Below are 17245 nucleotides of genomic sequence, written 5' to 3' on the forward strand. Positions count from 1 at the left end.
CTTTTCTTGCCTCATTTCATTTTTACAACTCAATGGACTGAACACCATGAACATCTCCATTTTATCGACACAGTCCTATTGACATAGGACAGTTCTTGCTCTTGCATGCAGCCAGGGAATAAGCTCACTCCAAGCCCGGCCCCTTTAACCCTTAGGCTGTGCTACCTACAGCCAGTACAGTCCCCGCCTCAATAACACAGGCATGAAGCAGGCAGGACCCCCAATAATTCTGATAATACTGATGAAAGGAAACACGGAGACCATAAGGACATCAAGAAGCCACCTGATCTAGCCTTAATGTCAGGAAAGGCTTTGGGAGAAGGTGACATTGCAAGAAAAGTAGGACATATGGGGGAAGGGAAGGGGGGGTGGGGGTGGAGCACTCCCAGCAAGAAACTACTGTGTGCGGGCAATAGTGAGAGGTTCAACCTGGTGGGCACCAAAGTGGGGGTAGCTAGGATGTCTAGGCGGGACAGCTGGGTGGGGGGGCAGGGCCCATCTCAGCCCCAGGGACCCTCACATGCTCTATCAGCAGGGCCGGGGGAGGGGGGAGGGAGGCAGGTGCCTCCCTGGCACCAGATCTGCACCCCAACCTGCACAGGCTCATACCTGAGGAATAGGGCAGGAAGTCTCTGTGCTCATGGACACGCCAGCTGACATTGGTAGAGTGCAAGGCACTGAAGTAGTTGTCCAGCGTGGCATACTCCACAGAGATGCCCAGCTCAGATTTGTAAGCATTGATGCTGTCCAGCACAATGTCCATGTTGGCAAACTGCAGCGAGGCATTGAAGAACTGCTTGTCACACCCCTGCAGGCGGGAACACAGTGCAAAGCCTTGGAATTCTGGGGCAGAGCCCAGCCCAACCCTCATGGCCCCCACCAAGGGCCCTCCAGCTCTCTCTGGCAGAAGGCCCAACCAACTCCCTGAGGGCATCCCTGTGCCTTTCTTCCTTCCTTTCTTCCTTCCTCCCTTCCTTTCTTCCTTTCTTTTTCTTTCTCTCTCTCTCTTTCTTTCTTTCATATGTTACATTTCAAGTTCTTCTTTATCTTATAACTGGATGTCTGTATCTAATGAACACCATCACCCAATTCCCTCACCTCCCCATCCACACACCTCTGGCAGCCATAACTCTTTTTTTTTAAGATTATATTTATTTATTTTATAGACACAGGTAGAGAGAATGTGAGTGTAGGCTGGGGCAGAGGGAGAGGAGGAGAAAGAATTCCAAGTACACTCCAACCTGAGCATCGAGCCTGATGCAGGGCTCGACCCCAGAACCCTAGATCATGACCTGAGCTGAAATCAAGAGTCCAATGCTCAACTGACCGTGTCACCCCGGTACCCTGGCAACCACAAATCTAATCCCTATTTCCATCAATTTGGTTTTTCTAGATCCCACATACAAGTGAGAATATATAGAATGGGCATTTGTCTAACTTATTTCACTCTCTGGGCTCTTCTTCACACACATCTGTATCACTAATTATCAACATCATTAATTTTAATGATAAGAAAATTATGAATAACAGTGATAACAGCTATGACTCACATGAACTGACTTTGAGCTCACTTTCAAAAAGACAAAGTCAAACCATGGATAAATCCCTAGTAATATCTACTTACCAAGACTGAATCAGGAAGAAATAGGAAATCTCAACAGATCAATTACTACTAAGGAGAGTGAATCAGGAATCAAAAACCTCCCCACCCACACAAGTCCAGGACCAGACAGCTTCACTGGTGAACTCTACCAAACATTTATTGAAGAATTAATACCTCTGCTTCTCACACTCTTCCAAAGACACAGAAGAAGAGGGAACACTTCAAACTCATACACAGAAACCACATCATCTTGATACCAAAACCAGACAAGGGCACCACATAAAGGAAAATTACAGGCCGATGTCCCTGATAGACACAGATCCAACAATCCTCAACAATTATTAGCAGACCAAAGTCAACAATCCGTCAGAACGATCATACACTATGATAGAGTAGGACTTATTTCAGGAATTCAAGGATGGTTCAACATCCACAAATCAATCAACATGATGCAACACATTAATGAAATGAAGGATAAAACTTGTATGATCCTCTCCATAGATGCAGAAAGAGCAACCGACAACATTCAATATCCATTTATTGATCCCGAGTATAGAGGGAACATGCCTCAACATAATAAAAGCCATTTATGACAAGCCCAAATCTAGCATCGTATTCTATGGTGGGAATCTGGGAGGTTTTCCTCTGAAATCAGGAACTACACAAGGATATCCACCTTGTCCACCTTCAGTCAACATTGCATTGGAAGACTTTGTCAGAGCAAGTAGGCAAGGAAAAGAAACAAAGGGCATCCACATGGGAAAGGAAGATGGAAATGTGTCATGAGTTGAAGATGGCATGGTATTACATATAAAAAGCCTGAAACATTCCACCGAGACATGGTTAGAAGTAATGAACAAATTCAGTCAAGTGGCAGGATACAGAATCAACATGCAAAATTGGTTGCATTTCTGTATGTTAATAATCAACTATCAGAAAGAGAAATTAAGAAAACAACCCCATGTGTAATTGCATCACAAGAATAAAATACCTGGGAAGAAGTTTAACCAAGGAGGTGAAAGACCTGTACACAGAAAACCATAAGAGGAAAGAACTTGAAGAAGGCACAAATAATGGAAAGATATCTTGTGCTCACGGATGGGAAGAATTAATATTGTTAAAATGTCCATACCACCCAAAGCAATCTCCAGATTCAATAGAATCGCTGTTACAATTCAACTGGCATATTTTGCAGAAATAGAACAGTCTTCAAATTTGTATGGAACCACGAAAGATCCTGAAGAGCCAAAGCAGTCTGAGAAAGATGAACAAAGCCAGAGGCATCACACTCCCTGATTTCAAATGACATTATAAAACTATGGTTTTCAGAACAGTGTGTTGTTGGCATATAGCCAGACATACAGATCAACAGACAGAATAGACAGCCCAGAAATAAACCCACTCGTATCTGGTCAGTGAATTTGTGACAGAGGAGCCAAGAATATACGCTGGAGAAATGGTGTCAGGAAAGCTGGACTACCACGCACAAAATTATGAAACGGGGCCATGGTATTATACCATACACACAGACTAGCTCAAAATGGATTAAAGATTTGAATATAAAACCTAAAACCATAACACTCCTAGAAGACAACAGAGGGGGCACAGTCCTTGACATCCATCTTGGTGATGATTTTTTGGATTTTACACCAAAAGTAAAAGCAACAAAAGCAAAACTAAACAAGTGGGACTACATTAAAAAAAAAAAAAACTTCTGCATAACAAAGGATACCACAGATAAAATGAAATCACAACCTACTGAAAGGAAGAAAATATTTGAAATCAAATATCTGATAAGGAATTAATATCCAGGGCTGCCTGGGAGGCTCAGATGGTTAAGCGTCTGCTTTTGGCTTGGGTCTTGATCTCTGTGTCCTGGGATCAAGCCCCACATCAGGCTCCCTGCTCAGCGGGGAGCCTGCTTCTACCTCTGCCTGCTGCTCCCCCTGCTTGTGCTCTCTCTCTGTATTGAATAAATACAATCTTTTTTTAAAAAAGGAATTAATATCCTCGATATATAAGAACTTATAAAACTCAATGCTCCAGAACCCAAAAAAACCATTTAAAAATAGAACAGAACACCTGACATTGTTCCAAAGAGGACCTACAGAGGGACAACAGGTGCATGAAAAGATGGTCCACGTCACTCATCATCAGGGAAATGCAAACCCATAATGAGACATCACCTGACAGTTGTCAGAATGGCTACTGTCAGAACGACTAGAAAGAACAAGTGTTGGCGAGGATGTGGAGAAAGAGAACACTTTTGCCCCATGGGTGGGAGTGTGCATTGGTGTAACTACTAAGGAAAATAGTATGGCGGTTCCTCAAACCTGAGAAAAGGAACTATGCCATGATCCAGCAATCCGACTCTGAGTGTTTACCCAAGGAAAACTACAATACTAATTTGAAAAGATGTATGCACCCCTGTGTTCATTTCCATGCTCTTCTATGTTCTTTTACCTCCATTATGCACAATTGCCAAGATAGGGACATAACCTGAGTGTCCATCCGAGGACGAGTGGATGAAGAAGCTGCATATACCCGTAAGGCACTCATGCCCACCAGAGAAAGAAGGAAATCCCACTCTGGGGACAGCACGGACAGAACTTGACGGCAGAACGCTCAGTGACATAAGTCCAACAGGGAAAGACAATGCCGTGGGATTGCACTTATAGGTGCAATTAGGGGTGGGAAGTGGGTGAAATGGGTGAAGGAGTCGAAGGGTACAACCTTCCAGTTTGAAGACAAGTAAGTCCTGGGGATGTAAGGGACAGCATGGTGACTACAGTTAATGATACTGTATTGTATACTTGAAAGTTGCTAAAAGAAGAGATCTTAGAAGTACCCATTCCAAGAAGAAATACTTTCTTAACTGTGTATGGTGATGGATGTTAAGGAGACTTACTGTGGGGATCATTTTGCAACCTAGACAAATATGGAATCGCCATGTTGCACACCTGAAATGAACATCATGTGATACGTGAATTTTATCTCAATAAAAAAGAGAGAGGGATGCCTGGGTGGCTCAGTCAGTTAAGCATCTGCCTTCAGCTCAGATCATGATCCCAGGGTCCTGGGATCAAGTCCCGCATCAGGTTCCTTGCCCAGTGGAGAGCCTGCTTCTCCCTCAACCTGCTGCTCCCCCTACTTGTACTCACTCTCTCTCTCATTCTCTCTCACATATAAATGAATAAAAATCTTAAAAAAAAAAAAAAAAAGAACGCGAGAAAGAGCTGTAGCATTAACACAAGTTCTTCCCAAACAGTCACAGTAATTCTCAGTTTTCCTTTCGAAAGTTTGCAGAAGCCGGAGTGGGAGTCTGGGTGAAGTGGGTCTAACTGGCCACATGGCACATTATACCATGCCTGCACCGTAGCTGCGCCCCACCAGCTCCGATCGCTTTGCTGAATCACCTGCCATGCCTGGCTCCCGGAACTTTCCCAGGGGCGGTGACTGCCTGCCTCGCGTCACAGGACAGGAGAGGAACAGGAGTTCTCACGGGATATGCAGGTGAGCCCCGGCCACAAAAGTCCCACATGAAGCCAGGGCGATGGGCCTGCGGGGGCATCAGCTCTCCCGCTGCCTGAGGACAGGGATTCACAGCATCTATCCCCGTCATCTCGCCTGTGAATTTTGGTGTGAACTCACAACCCGGAGTAATGGGGAGAGAGAGCGCGATCCTCAACTTCCCTTTGCTATCAGCTGTGCACAAGCCCTGGGCGTGGGGCGGCAGAGCCACACGTACCCCCGCTGCGGTCAGGGGCCCTGAGCCGGACTGGAGCCGAGTCAGGCCTGGCTCCCACCAGGGCTCCTGCAGACAGCGGCCTCCACATAGGGAGCGCTGCGATGCCACGTGTGAGAGGCCGGATGACACTGGGGCGGGTGTGGGAAGCCACCGCGGAAGACCTCAAGGTGCCTCGACAGACAGAGAGCACAGAGCAGCCCAGGCAGGGTTTGGGGATCCGGACGCAGGTCACTGTAGCCAGAGTTTCTGCTCTCCTTTGCAAATAACGTGCAATTTTTGAACTCGTGAGAAAGTAAATTTATCATTACTTTGCTTCTTTCTTTGCCTACTTAAACTTCTGTTATGTGTTCACACATATAAAGTCACATATAGTTGTATTTTGACTTATGTGTCTACCAACTGGAATTTTATCTTTAAACATTCATTTATTAATATTTTCACACACATAAAAGAGTACTAACAAATAAAAACAGCTAAAGATGCATAAAAACAAGAAAGGCAGTCAAGATGTAAGAAGACAGCCTAGGGAGGGCCCTTCCGGGGCCCGAGCACAAATCCCCATCCTAGCTGCCCTGCTAGGAGCTGTGCAGCCTCAGGACAATCCCTTGGCCTCTCTGGCTCTCAGTTCCCTCATTTCCAAAATGGGATACCAGCAGTGCTGCATCCTAGGCCCATGGGCCAGATGAAGGGGATGAGACGGATATACCATACAGAAGGTGCCTGGTGGTCCAGAGGTGCTCCGTGAAGTTAGCTCTGAATGTGAGGGGGAGGAGGACGAGCAAGAGGAGGAGGAGGACGTCTGTGTCTGACACTGTCACGGGGCAGGTCTACTCTCGGCTCAGTTCAAGCCTGTGAGGCAGGGTCTGTCATGATCCCCACTTTAGAGATGAGGAAACTGAGACCCAGAGGGGCTAAGGCACACAGCGAAGGAGCAGGGGGCCAGGATTCCCGCCCGGGCCCACATCCCAGCTCTGAGATGGGAAGAAGAGGAGGAGGGAGCTGAGTGGAGCTGGGGGCTGGCCTGGGCCAGGGGCTAGATTTCAGGTGGGAGAGGCTGGGCAGTCCAGGGTGGTGGGAGGAGCTGGTGGGAGGGGTGAGGCCTTGTGTTGTGCAGGGAAGAGGCACTGGCCCAGGGCTGACGATAGCTGCCTGGCCAGGCCCCTGAAAGAGCATGGTTGGATGAGACAGGACAGGAGTCCAGGGCTGTGTTGGGGACACCGGGGCCTGGGACCCCACCTTACCCAGGGCCAGAGGAGGTGCCGTGTCCGGAACCAGGAGGCGCGCTCCTTCACATTTTCCAGAAGGAGATCGACGTAGTACTTCATGCTCTTCTCACTGACACGGATATTCATGTTCGGGTATAGCCTATCTGGAGGAGGCTCGGGGAAGACGGCCGAGCCATCCCAGTAAAAACCTTCCCTGCAGGGGAGGGAAGGGTTAGCAGAGCCCCACCCTGAGAAGGGGGGCAGCTCGGGGACCCGGAGCACAGGCAGGGTGCAGCCGGACCCAGTGCAGCTCAGGGAGTGCACACCGGCTTGCAGGCCTCCTTCCCCCACCTGCGTCATGGGCAGCTCAATGGTGGCCCACAAGAGCTCTGCAGACAGAGGGGGCTCAAACCCACACGTCATGCTTCCACAGCTGTGGGGCCCTGAACACGGCCCCTTCCCTGGGCCCACACGGCCTCGGCCGCCACATGGAGCCCACAGCCTGTGCATCCCCACTTCCACTACTGGGAATCTCATGGGACTCCTTTGAGCACAGGATCCTTGGGGCCACCGCGGTGCCCGTCAGACCTGGGTCTAAGGCCCCGAGCCGGGCTGGGGCAGGGTGAGGTGAGAGGCACCGTGCTCCAGGGTAAACTGTAAGGCTGTGCCGAGTCTCAGTAGGAGCATAGAGATAAGTTAGCGTCATATTTCAAAACTCAGTCTACATGCAAAACAAATCACCATGAACAGAATCCCAACATTCCCCTAAGGACAAAGGCAGTATCCGGGTTTCCCTTCTGCCTCGGGCTCCAATTCGGTCTGCATGGCAGAGACCCCAGGATCGACTCTGGGGGTCTGGCTGCCCCCATTAGTGTCCTCCCTGCCTCACTCAGGGCTGCACAGGGTGACATGGGGACCCTGGGCCAGCCACCAGGAGCGCCACTTGGATCCTCTGAGCCTCTGTCTCCTCGTCCATAAAATGTCCTGATGGCTCTCATGAAGGATGAATGAAAGATATCAGTGGAAAACCCTGGACTGAGGCCTGGCACAGGGCGGGGCCTGACAGAGAAGAACTACGGGTCCTGAAGTCCGCGTCTGGCATCCTTCTCGCCAGCTGCCCTTCACTTTGCCTGCGAGTCTCTCCTGTTCAAGGACGGGCAAGCCGCTCGCCCTCAGCCTCTCAGGTACAAAGGGCCAGAGCCGGTTGAACCCAGGGACCCCACCCCTAAGAGCCCACAGGCCGGCTGCTCCCACGAAGTGGAGGATTTGGAGCCGGCCACCTGAACCAAACTGACACTGCCACCACTGACCACGGGGCTGGGGCTGAGTGGCCCTGCCTCGGTTTCTCTTTCTGTAAGCTGGAGAACTCAGGATATCTCCCAAAGGGCTGGACGGGAGGGTGGGTCATTTCTCAGGTAATACAGGGAGAGTGCTTAGAACAGGGGCCGCCCAGGGAAGGTGCTCACGAGCAGTAGCTATACTGGTCCAAGACGTGCGTGAAGATTTCCTGCTCAGCCGACAGCGACGGGGACCCTCTCCACACGAACTGCAGCCCCTGAAAACCCCAAGGGAACGGAGTGAGGGCCCAGGGGCAACACGGCCGCCCTGGTTCTGCCTCCCCCAGCCGCACCTGGGTCCCCATCAGTGGTTCAGGACTCCATCCCCTCTGCTGGCTGCTCTAGACTCCCTCTGACGCCCCACAGCCACGGATGGTGGCGGAAAGTGGCCTCCAGAAGGAGCCAGCCTGCTCGGGCACCCCCACCCCCTAGAGCAGCACTGGCTCTGCCAAGGCCTCCCAGAGAAGCTTCCTCAGGCTCTGCATGAATGCCTCCTGGCACAGGGAGTGCTCGCCTCACTAAGTGCTCGCTCACTAAGCCTGTGCTCTGTGTCTTCAGGGCTCTCATGGTTAGAACCTGCTCAGGGTCACAGAGCAGGGAGAGATCTGCTTCTCTTAAGCACTAGCCAGGGGGACATTGGGACCACGCATATGTTCCCTGTGTCCTCCGTGCCTCGGTGCTGCACGGGAGTAATTGGGGGGCCCAGCCCTGAGCAGCTCACAGAGTCAGCCGCGGGAGAAATGAGCCGGCGTGGGAAGGGAGCTCAGCGCGCAGCGTGGCCCGTGGTGGGGCTCAGTGTGATGTTGCTTCTCGAGCCCAACTAGAGCCCAGATCCACCTCCGTCCACCCCTGCCGGCTGTGACCAGCATTTGCCTCAGACCGCGAACACTCGTTACTGCAGGGGCTGGCGAACTCGCCCCCACACACAGGGAAGGAGGCAGCGGCGCACAGGGCTCACGGCTCACCCGCGTTTTCTGCATGCTGTCCTTCAGGTCATAGTCGATCCGGGAGATGATGTGGGCGTGGAAGCCCGCCAGGGCAAATAGCGTGGGGGTCGTGGCAGAGGCGCCAAAGGGGTCGACTTGCCAGGAGAACCGCGGCCGGATCCCAAAGGTTTCGTACAGGAACCCATGTCCCTCTGCAAAGAGAGCATCGCCTTGCTAGTGACCCCTCGCCACCGGCTTACTCAGGGCCCCTGCCCTTCAAGGGACCTGCAGTGTCATCCTGGGCTCTGCTGCAAGAGATCCTGACACAGAGGGGGCCACACCAGGACACCCGATGTTTCCTTTACTCATTCATGACGTTACAGCCACCACATGAGCCTGATGTCATGTGAGCACTGCAGGGCAGAGAAATCCCCAAACTTGCGTCAGCCACTGTTTCTGGTTCCCCAGGCCTCCCCCCACCTGCTGTGTCAGAAAACTCTGGGCTCTGGGCTACGATCTGAATTTGAAGGAGAAAGCCAGGCCTCGCACAGCTGAGAGAATGGTCTCCACTCACACTGCCTCTCACTGCTCACTCCCCAGGCCTGAGGACCTAGGCTACCGCCCACAGGACCCCGGGCTTGGGGGACAGAACCATGAGCCGACCAGAGGCCAGGCCCAGACAGGAGGGGTGACTGCTGGCAGGTGTGGGTGGCTGAGGAAGATGGGGTCTGCTGCAACCTGGAGGGGACGAGGACCCGCCAGGGGGCATGGGCCTGGCGCGGGACTTCTGGCCCTCAGGAAAATAGAAGGGGGAGGCGGAGGGTAAGCAGGAAGCAGAGGAGAGCAAGAGGCAGCAGCAGAGGGGAGGGAAGATCAGGGGATCGTGGCGTCCGGGATTATGAGGGAGCGGTCAACAGCATCACGGGAGAGAGGGCAGGTGGCACGAGGAACAGCCCTCTCTACAGACAGGGAGCCAGAGCAGGGCAGGCCTGATGATGCCAGTTCAGTAGCCCCTTCTCTTGCGCTCACAGAATCCTCACTTTCTTCAGGGGGCGCCATCCCCACCCCAAGGGAGGAATTCTCACTGGTCTCAGCCTCTCATGGCAAGTTCATTCCCCTCTGGCAGACACTCGTTTTCTTGGCCTGTCTGGAAGCTAGAGGTGGTCACGGACCAACGTTGGAGCCAAAAAGATGTGTGCATTAAGCCTGCTTGGCTTTGGGGAAAGATTTCCCACCCTCGTTAAAACGAGTGAGGCAGGACGAATGTCCCTTTGTCCCTTTTCCTGACTTGAGTGGGGCTATATGGCAACACGCTGCCTGGAGCTGAGGCAGTCCTTTGGGACCTGGAGGGGAGGCGCATGAGACTCAGGGAAACATCAAAGAGCTGCCCAAGGGGACCCCAAACCAATCCCCTCAGTGTAGGAAACGCGACATATCCTTAAGACTCAAGTCGCTCCGGCTCAGGTTCCCTGGCCCTCCAGCACAAAGCATCCCTGAGCCCCAAATGAAGAGCCCCGAAACTGCTGATTGTCCCATGGAACGGCGCCCTCCTGCCCCTTCTAGTATCAGGAGAGCACCCCAGCTCTGAGCTCCAGCAGGCGCAGATCCGCTCAGCTCGACCCCGCCTTCCACCACCCGTGCCTCCACCCTGGCCAATGGGCTGTGGGCTGAGTATTGTACTAAATTCCCCAGCATCCCTTGAGGCCCGCTCAGGTCATGTGACTCCCTCCGGGCGGGGAATTTGGACTACAACCCCCAGCATCCGCTGCGGAGGGGAGCCACTGGGGCGGGGGATGTGGGCGGAGGGTCCGAGAGCAGGGGTGGGCAACCCCAGTACAGGAGCGACCCTGGACGGTCACAGGTGTGTCCTTCCCTCCTGGCCAGACCTTTCCCTTCCCTCCAGTGCGGCCCTGGCGCCGCAGCGCCAGACCCGACCCGGCTCTGTCCTGCTAGGGACGGGTTGGGGGTGGGGCTCTGCCTAGGGCACCCCTCCACGCCGCTCCGCAGAGGATCCGGGCTGGGGAGCTGGCCCCTCAGCGAGGGGGATGAGAGCTGCCATCCCCGAGGGCGAGGGCGGTGTCCACACTCAGCTTTTCCTGGTCAGCGAGGTGCTGCGGGCAGATGCCTCTCCCCACAGGGAATTGTCGGGTCTCAGACTAAGCTGGGTGTGGGCTACCATCCAGAGCAGCAGTTAGGGAGGTCCCTCCTTCGCCTCCCTCCCCGACAGGCAACCAGAGGGGTCTGTCATGGGGAGAGACGCCTCAGAGCCAGGAGGAGCGGCATTGCCCCGGCCACCGAGGGCTGGAGGGGGTATGGCAAGGGCAGGGGAGGCGGCGGTGGCTTGATGGTGTGTGGGTGGGGTTGTGGTCAGGAAGCTGGTGGTGATGATGCTGGAAGTGATGATGGTGGTCATCGTGATGGTGACACAGGTGGTGTATACGGTGCTGTGGCTGTCAGTGTGGACAGCGGTGGTGTGTCGATCCAGGTCGTGGCCATGAGGCTGGTGACATGGCCTGTGTAATGGAGGCAGGGAGGGTGGCCGTACTGGTGCTGAGGACGCTGTGTGTGCTGACGGGGACGGCGGGATGGCATCTAACCCTCACGCTCATTTCCTGGGAACCGCGGGCTCCACTCTGCGTGCTCTCATGAATTGTCCCAATTTGCTCCTCACAAATACCCTGTGAGGGAGGCGGTGCCATCAAACTTGTTTAAGCCATGAGGAAAGGAGGCCCAGGAGGGGACGTCCCTTGCCTGGGGTCACAGGGTTGGGAATGGGCAGGCGCAGGATAGAGCCAGGCCATCTGGTGTCAAGTCCACGCTCCACACCCCTGCACCCAGTGGCACGGGCAGGAGGATGGCACTGGCCCATGACTGTTTCCACTGCACACAGTGTCCTGCTCAGAGCGGGAGACGGGGCTCAGAACCGGGGCTCAGGAACCCAGTCCCAGCCTGATTGGAGACCCCAGGAGAGCCTGGGGTTGGGGAAGGGAGCCCTAACCTGTGAGCTGAAGGATCTGGTCATCAAAGTGGGTCACGGCCTCGTCATGCATGACCTGGCCCCCGATGACAAACTCCAGGCGTCTTGTGGCCAGGAGATGGTGCACCTTGGGGACAAGCGGAGAGAACAAAGCCCGGTGAGAATCGCAGTGCTGGACGGGGGCTGTGGGGACTTGCCTCCAGCATCTCTCGGTGCCTTCCAGCAAACCCTCACGTGCATTCATTCTGCGAGAGCAACAGGTCAGCGTGGCCTCCCGCCCCCACACCAGCACCTGGCCCGTGGCTGCTGCTTGATCTATGGTGCCTGCACCTGTGACATGACCTCTACCCGGAGCTCCCTCTCTACCTCCGCCTCTAGCTCTGTCTCTACTTCTGTCTCTACCGCCATGTCTACCCCGAATCTACCTCACGTCCACCTTTTGCTCTGTCTCCGTGTCTGTATCCATAGCTTTTAAATTTTCACTGCTGAAGTAATTTCAAATTTATCAAAAACGTGCCAGAATTGTGCCGATGGCTCCCGTGGATCCCTTCCCCACGTTCGTTCACTGTGAATCTTCTTTACCTATTCGCCGTAGCGCTCCCCCATGTCCTTGTAACCTGGACGATGTGCTCTAAGCCATGTGAAAGCACCCGTTAGACATGCTGTGCCTGCCCCCCCATTCCTTCACTGTGCGTTTTGTCGGGACAGGGTAGTTAGAGCCATAGTATAATTCTCAACATCAGGACATTTAACATTAATGCAACACTGGAGCGAATCCAGACTTCGTCCAGGTGACCCCAGTTGTTCCATTAATGCCCTGTTTCTGGTGCCGGGTTCAGTCCAGGATCGGGCCCTGCCTCCCCTGTCATGTCTCGCCATTGTCCCGTATTCCCGGCAGTTCCTCAGCGGCGATGTCCTCTTGATGGGCTTGATCATTCGGGGATTACAGGCCAGGGGTTTCAGAGAGGGTCCTCCCGCTTGCATTGCCTTGTGATTGGCTAGTAAGTATTTTTAAAATAAATGAAGGAATGGAGGGAAGGAGCCGTGGCTGGTAGGGAAAGACAGCGGCCCTACGTTCAGCGAGCTGCTTGGAGACTGTGGTTTGCATTTGCTTTCAGGATCTACAGGGTTCGTGATCCTTCACTCAAGCAGGATTGAATGGGCTCCTGCTGGGTACTGTTTTACAGAACACCTACCACAGCCCACGCACTGCCCAGGCGCTGGGATTCACGGGAGCAAAGGAGACAAAAGTCCCTGCTTCTGGGGACTCGTGCCATGAGTGGTCTGCTTGGGTCTCTGGTGGGCCCCGTCTCTCCCTGGGTGTAGGGGACAGATGGTTGGATTTGGGGGTGTCCATATAGAGGGCGGCCTGCCCCTTGGACACCCTGAGTGAACTGTTTCACTCAGACCTGCCCGGCTCAGTGTCCCACCTTTCCCGTATCAGCTGTGTGACCACGGGCCATTTGCCTGCCGTCTCTGACCGGGACTATCTGCAGCATGGGGTTACTATGCCCACCACACTCCCTGTTGGGAGGACACAGGAACGTGAAGCGTAAGTAGAGGCCAGCACCTGGCATGTGGCCAGCGCCCACAGCGTGCGAGGCTCCTCCTCATGACTGCACAGGCTGCAGGTTCAAGGCTCCCCTCCGGGGGGATCCAGTGGACTCTCCCCTTCATCTTCACAGCTTTGCTCCCTTGACAAGTCCCTCACCTCCCTGACCCTCGTGTTCAGTGACTGTTCTGAAGGAGGGTGAATGGCAGGGAGGGGACCAGGTCCCCGGTGTCCCCCCAGGTGCTCATGTCCTGCATTCATCTGGGCCCAGCCGCTCTGAGGAGGGGGGGGTGTCGCTCCCATTTGCACAGGTGGGACCCGCAGCACGCAGAGTGCACCCCTACCCCTGCCTGAGGCTGAACCAGCTCCCAGGCTGGCCCCCGTGGGGTGGGGCCTCTTGGAGCCTGCCCCCTGTGATGCCTTCTGCGGCCCAGTTTAAGCGCCGGGACTGGGGCACCCTGGGCAGGGCGGTCGGCTGCGAGCCACGGGGCCGTGCAGATGGTGGGCGAAGCGGGAGGTCACCAGCTGAGTGCGCGGCTGACTTGCCAAGGCTTCGTCTTACACCAACAGCCACAAAGGCGGATAAAACCACAGCTGTCTTTTGGACTGGTGGTGCCAGGAAGGCGCCACCAGACTGGGGCTGAGCACAAACCTGGTCTACACGAGCCCTGTGAAGCGGCCAGCGGGCCTGGTCCAGGAGCTTTGGGCCACAGGGTCCCGGCCACCAGGGTATCCTGTCTGGGCGCCCACCCCCCTCCCACCTCCGGAGGCCCCTGCAGGCAGCGGTACCTGGCGTTTCTGCCTGTCCGAGGCGATGCCGTCCCACCACAGCCGGAAATACTCCTGCTCCACGGCGATGAAGCGGCGATGCTTCCGGAGTGTCAGCTCCTCCACCACGGAGGTGTAGACGTTGGCAGCATAGGCCCGCAGGCTTTCCTGGGGAGGGGGGACCCCATCACACCAGCCCCCGTGGAAGCTCCTGGAGGCTTGGCCCCAAGGATCCAGGACTACAATCCAAGGGTGACACAGGGTCCCTGGGCCCTGCCACTCCCTGCGGGCACGTGCCCTGGGCTCTTCCTCTGCTCCCCCTGTGCCACTCTCGTGGAGGCCCACGGGGGACTGCTTGTGCCGGACACTGCAGTGCAGGCTGGCCCTGAGACAGCGACATGGCTCTCCTGCCTCTGATGAGAGCCTGCAGTTCTAGGAGAGAGGTGATATTCCAGACCATGACACACGATATGCCCAGGGGTCAGGGACAGCTTCCCCGAGGGGGCACAGTAGCTGGCCCTGAGGGTGCGGTAGGGAGACAGCCCAGTGAAGCCACGGGGTGACAGGGGAGGAGGTCCAGGCACCCCACGGGGCCTGCCTGGGCTGAGATGAGGGGAGCCGGTGTTGAGACCTGAAGCTGAGAGGAGCTGTCCCCCACACCCCAGCTGGTGGTGGGAGTCTGCTGGCCTGCCTCCCCTGGGCTGCGGGCTCCTTGGGATAAGCCGCAGCTGCTTCCCATATGTGTCTCCAGGCTGGCACGGTGGTCCTCAGTGGGGTTACTTTAATGAAATGCAGAGATCCCTGGGCAGGGGGCCTCAGAAAGGGGGGTCATTCCTGGGAGCCCTCAGGCAAGTCACCAACCCTCTCCGGGCCTCAGTTTCCTCTTCTGTAACTGAGGGTGGCAAGCATGCTTCCCCGCCCTTAAGCCATCTCCGCGGGCAGCTGAGTGTCCCCCCAGAGGCAGCCCAGTGCTGCCCAGGACTGGACTCCACCTGCCCCCCCACCCCAGCGTCAGATCTTCTTGCTGCCTCTCTCTCCTGTTGAAGTCCAGCTGCCCACTCAGTAACATCCTCTTTGGGATCCCTTAAAGCAGCCACAAACACCCATAGAGCTAAGCCACTCTACCCTAATCCCAGAAATGGTTTGTTCTCTTCTGGGTTTCCTGCCTCTTCCCACAAAAGAGCTGGAGGCGGCCTGGGTGACAATATCCAGTCACCTGACCCAGGATCCTGAACAAATCTGAGGCTCTTCATGCTCCTTTTCCTGCCTTCCTTCCTTCGTGCATTCATTCATTCCTGCATTCATTCATTGCTGTAGTCATTCATTCATTCCTGTGTTCATTCATTCCTGCATTCATCATTCTTTCCTGCATTCATCATTCTTTCCTGCATTCATTCATGCAGTCATTCATTCCTGCATTCACTCATTCATTCATTCATTCATTCATTCCCGCATTCATTCTTTCATACACTCCTGCATGCATGCTTTCATACATTCATTCCTGCATTCATTCCGCAGCATTCATTCATTCCTGCATTCACTCATTCATTCTGCAGTCAACATTCCTGCATTCATTTCTGCATTCATTCATTCATTCTTTCTTTCTTTCCTGCATACATTCATTCATTGATTCCTGCTTTCATTAATTAAGTCCTGCATTCATTCATTCTTGCCTTCATTCATTCATTCATTCTTTGCTGTAGGCATTCATTCATTCCTGCATTCATTCATTCTTACCTGTATTCATTCATTCATTCATTCATTCATTCAGCAATACCTGGTGCACCTCTTCCGTCTGTCAGGGCGGAGAGGACGTGCCAGGAAATAAAACTTATAAAGTCCCTGGCCTGTGAGGCTAGCCTTCTGGTGGGCACAAGGGACTGACAGCAAGCCCCCCTACCTAATGTGCATGGAAGGGAGGAGGGGGAAGGGAATGGGGACACAGAAGGGGATGCCAGGAAGGCGCCACCAGAAAGCACCTTCTGCGGAGCCCCCCACAGGATGGGAGGGACTGACTGTTGCAGGCCTGTGGGAGGAAGGCCTCTGGGCAGAAGGAACAGCCCGTGCAAAGGGTTAGAGCACGTGCCATCCGACAGAAGGGGACACGGGGGCTCAGGAAGGGGGTCACAGCCCACCCAGGGTGCCCCCGTCACAGACTACGACCGTGGCCTGAGTCAGGCCCATGCCTCTTCATCCGACTTTTCCTAGCACGGATGGGGAAACTGAGGCCTGAGACAGGAGGCAACCAGCTTAAGTGAGCCTCCCCGGTCTCCAGCAGAGTCAGGTCATAGCCCAGGCAGCTCCCCCAAGGATGTCAGCAGACCCCAGGCTTCAAACCCACCCTGGGATCTGGCAGGGAGAAGGAAGCTGAGCTCCAGGGGCACCTGGGGGCGGCGACCGGGCGCCTACCTGCACCGTGTAGAGCCAGCCCACGTCCATGTGACTGTGGGGCACCATGAAGACCCTGATGGGGCTCTCGGCCCGGGCCACCAGGAACCGCAGCAGCACCAGCTGTGCAACCACAGGAAGCCAACCGAGTGGCCACATGCTGGTGGCAGGTGGGCAGAGGCTGCTGCTGGCAGTCACTTGCCGTCCACTGGCGACTGGTCCCCTAGGCAGAGAACAGGGCTCCTGACCCTTGGGGGAGGGGAGGCGGGAGCAGGAGGAGTGGCAGCCGCAGTGGTGCTGTCACCTGAGCCAGGCGAGGGGCTGGCCCTTGGGCACCACCGTTCGGTGCTCTGCCCCCATCTCCAGTGTCCTGGGCAGTGCTGTCCACTTCTCAGCAGCGTCCCAAACTCCATCTGCCCAGGGCGGTTGTCACAGTGTGCCCTCCCCTGGAGCCCTGTCTGGAGGAAGCCAGCACCCACGTCACGGGTCACTGCAGCCTTCCGTGCAGGGGTCAAACAGGGAGGAGCTCCGGTGTCCTGCCCATAGCCAACACGGGCTCAGCTGCCATGCAAGCCAGCCACCTGCGAGCCGCTCCTCTGGCCCAGCCCCGGCTCCAGGAGTCCTGGCCGAATCCTCACTGCAACCTCAAGAAGGACCGGGAGTCGGAAATACCCGGTTAATCACTCCTGAATTTCTCACCCCAGAAACTCGGGTGCTAATGGGTGTTTGTGGCTGCTTTAA

At 55.0% G+C, this 17245-nt stretch overlaps 1 protein-coding gene across 1 annotated transcript in view; it reads right to left on the minus strand.

Annotated features, from left to right (window-relative positions):
• Positions 1–16663, minus strand: part of MAN2B2 (mannosidase alpha class 2B member 2) — a 36420-nt gene extending 19757 nt beyond the window's left edge. Inside the window, exons 1-7 of the mRNA XM_040624926.1 lie at positions 16526–16663; positions 14138–14284; positions 11818–11923; positions 8859–9031; positions 8023–8111; positions 6593–6770; positions 610–808 (exon numbers count right to left, since the gene is read on the minus strand). Of these exons, the coding sequence (XP_040480860.1) occupies positions 610–808; positions 6593–6770; positions 8023–8111; positions 8859–9031; positions 11818–11923; positions 14138–14284; positions 16526–16663 (1030 nt within the window). The remainder of the gene's footprint in view (positions 1–609; positions 809–6592; positions 6771–8022; positions 8112–8858; positions 9032–11817; positions 11924–14137; positions 14285–16525) is intronic.
• Between the last annotated feature and the right edge of the window lie 582 nt (positions 16664–17245).

This window comes from Ursus maritimus, unplaced genomic scaffold, assembly GCF_017311325.1.
Source record: "Ursus maritimus isolate PB19 unplaced genomic scaffold, ASM1731132v1 scaffold_8, whole genome shotgun sequence".
In the NCBI taxonomy this organism is placed as follows: domain Eukaryota; kingdom Metazoa; phylum Chordata; class Mammalia; order Carnivora; family Ursidae; genus Ursus; species Ursus maritimus.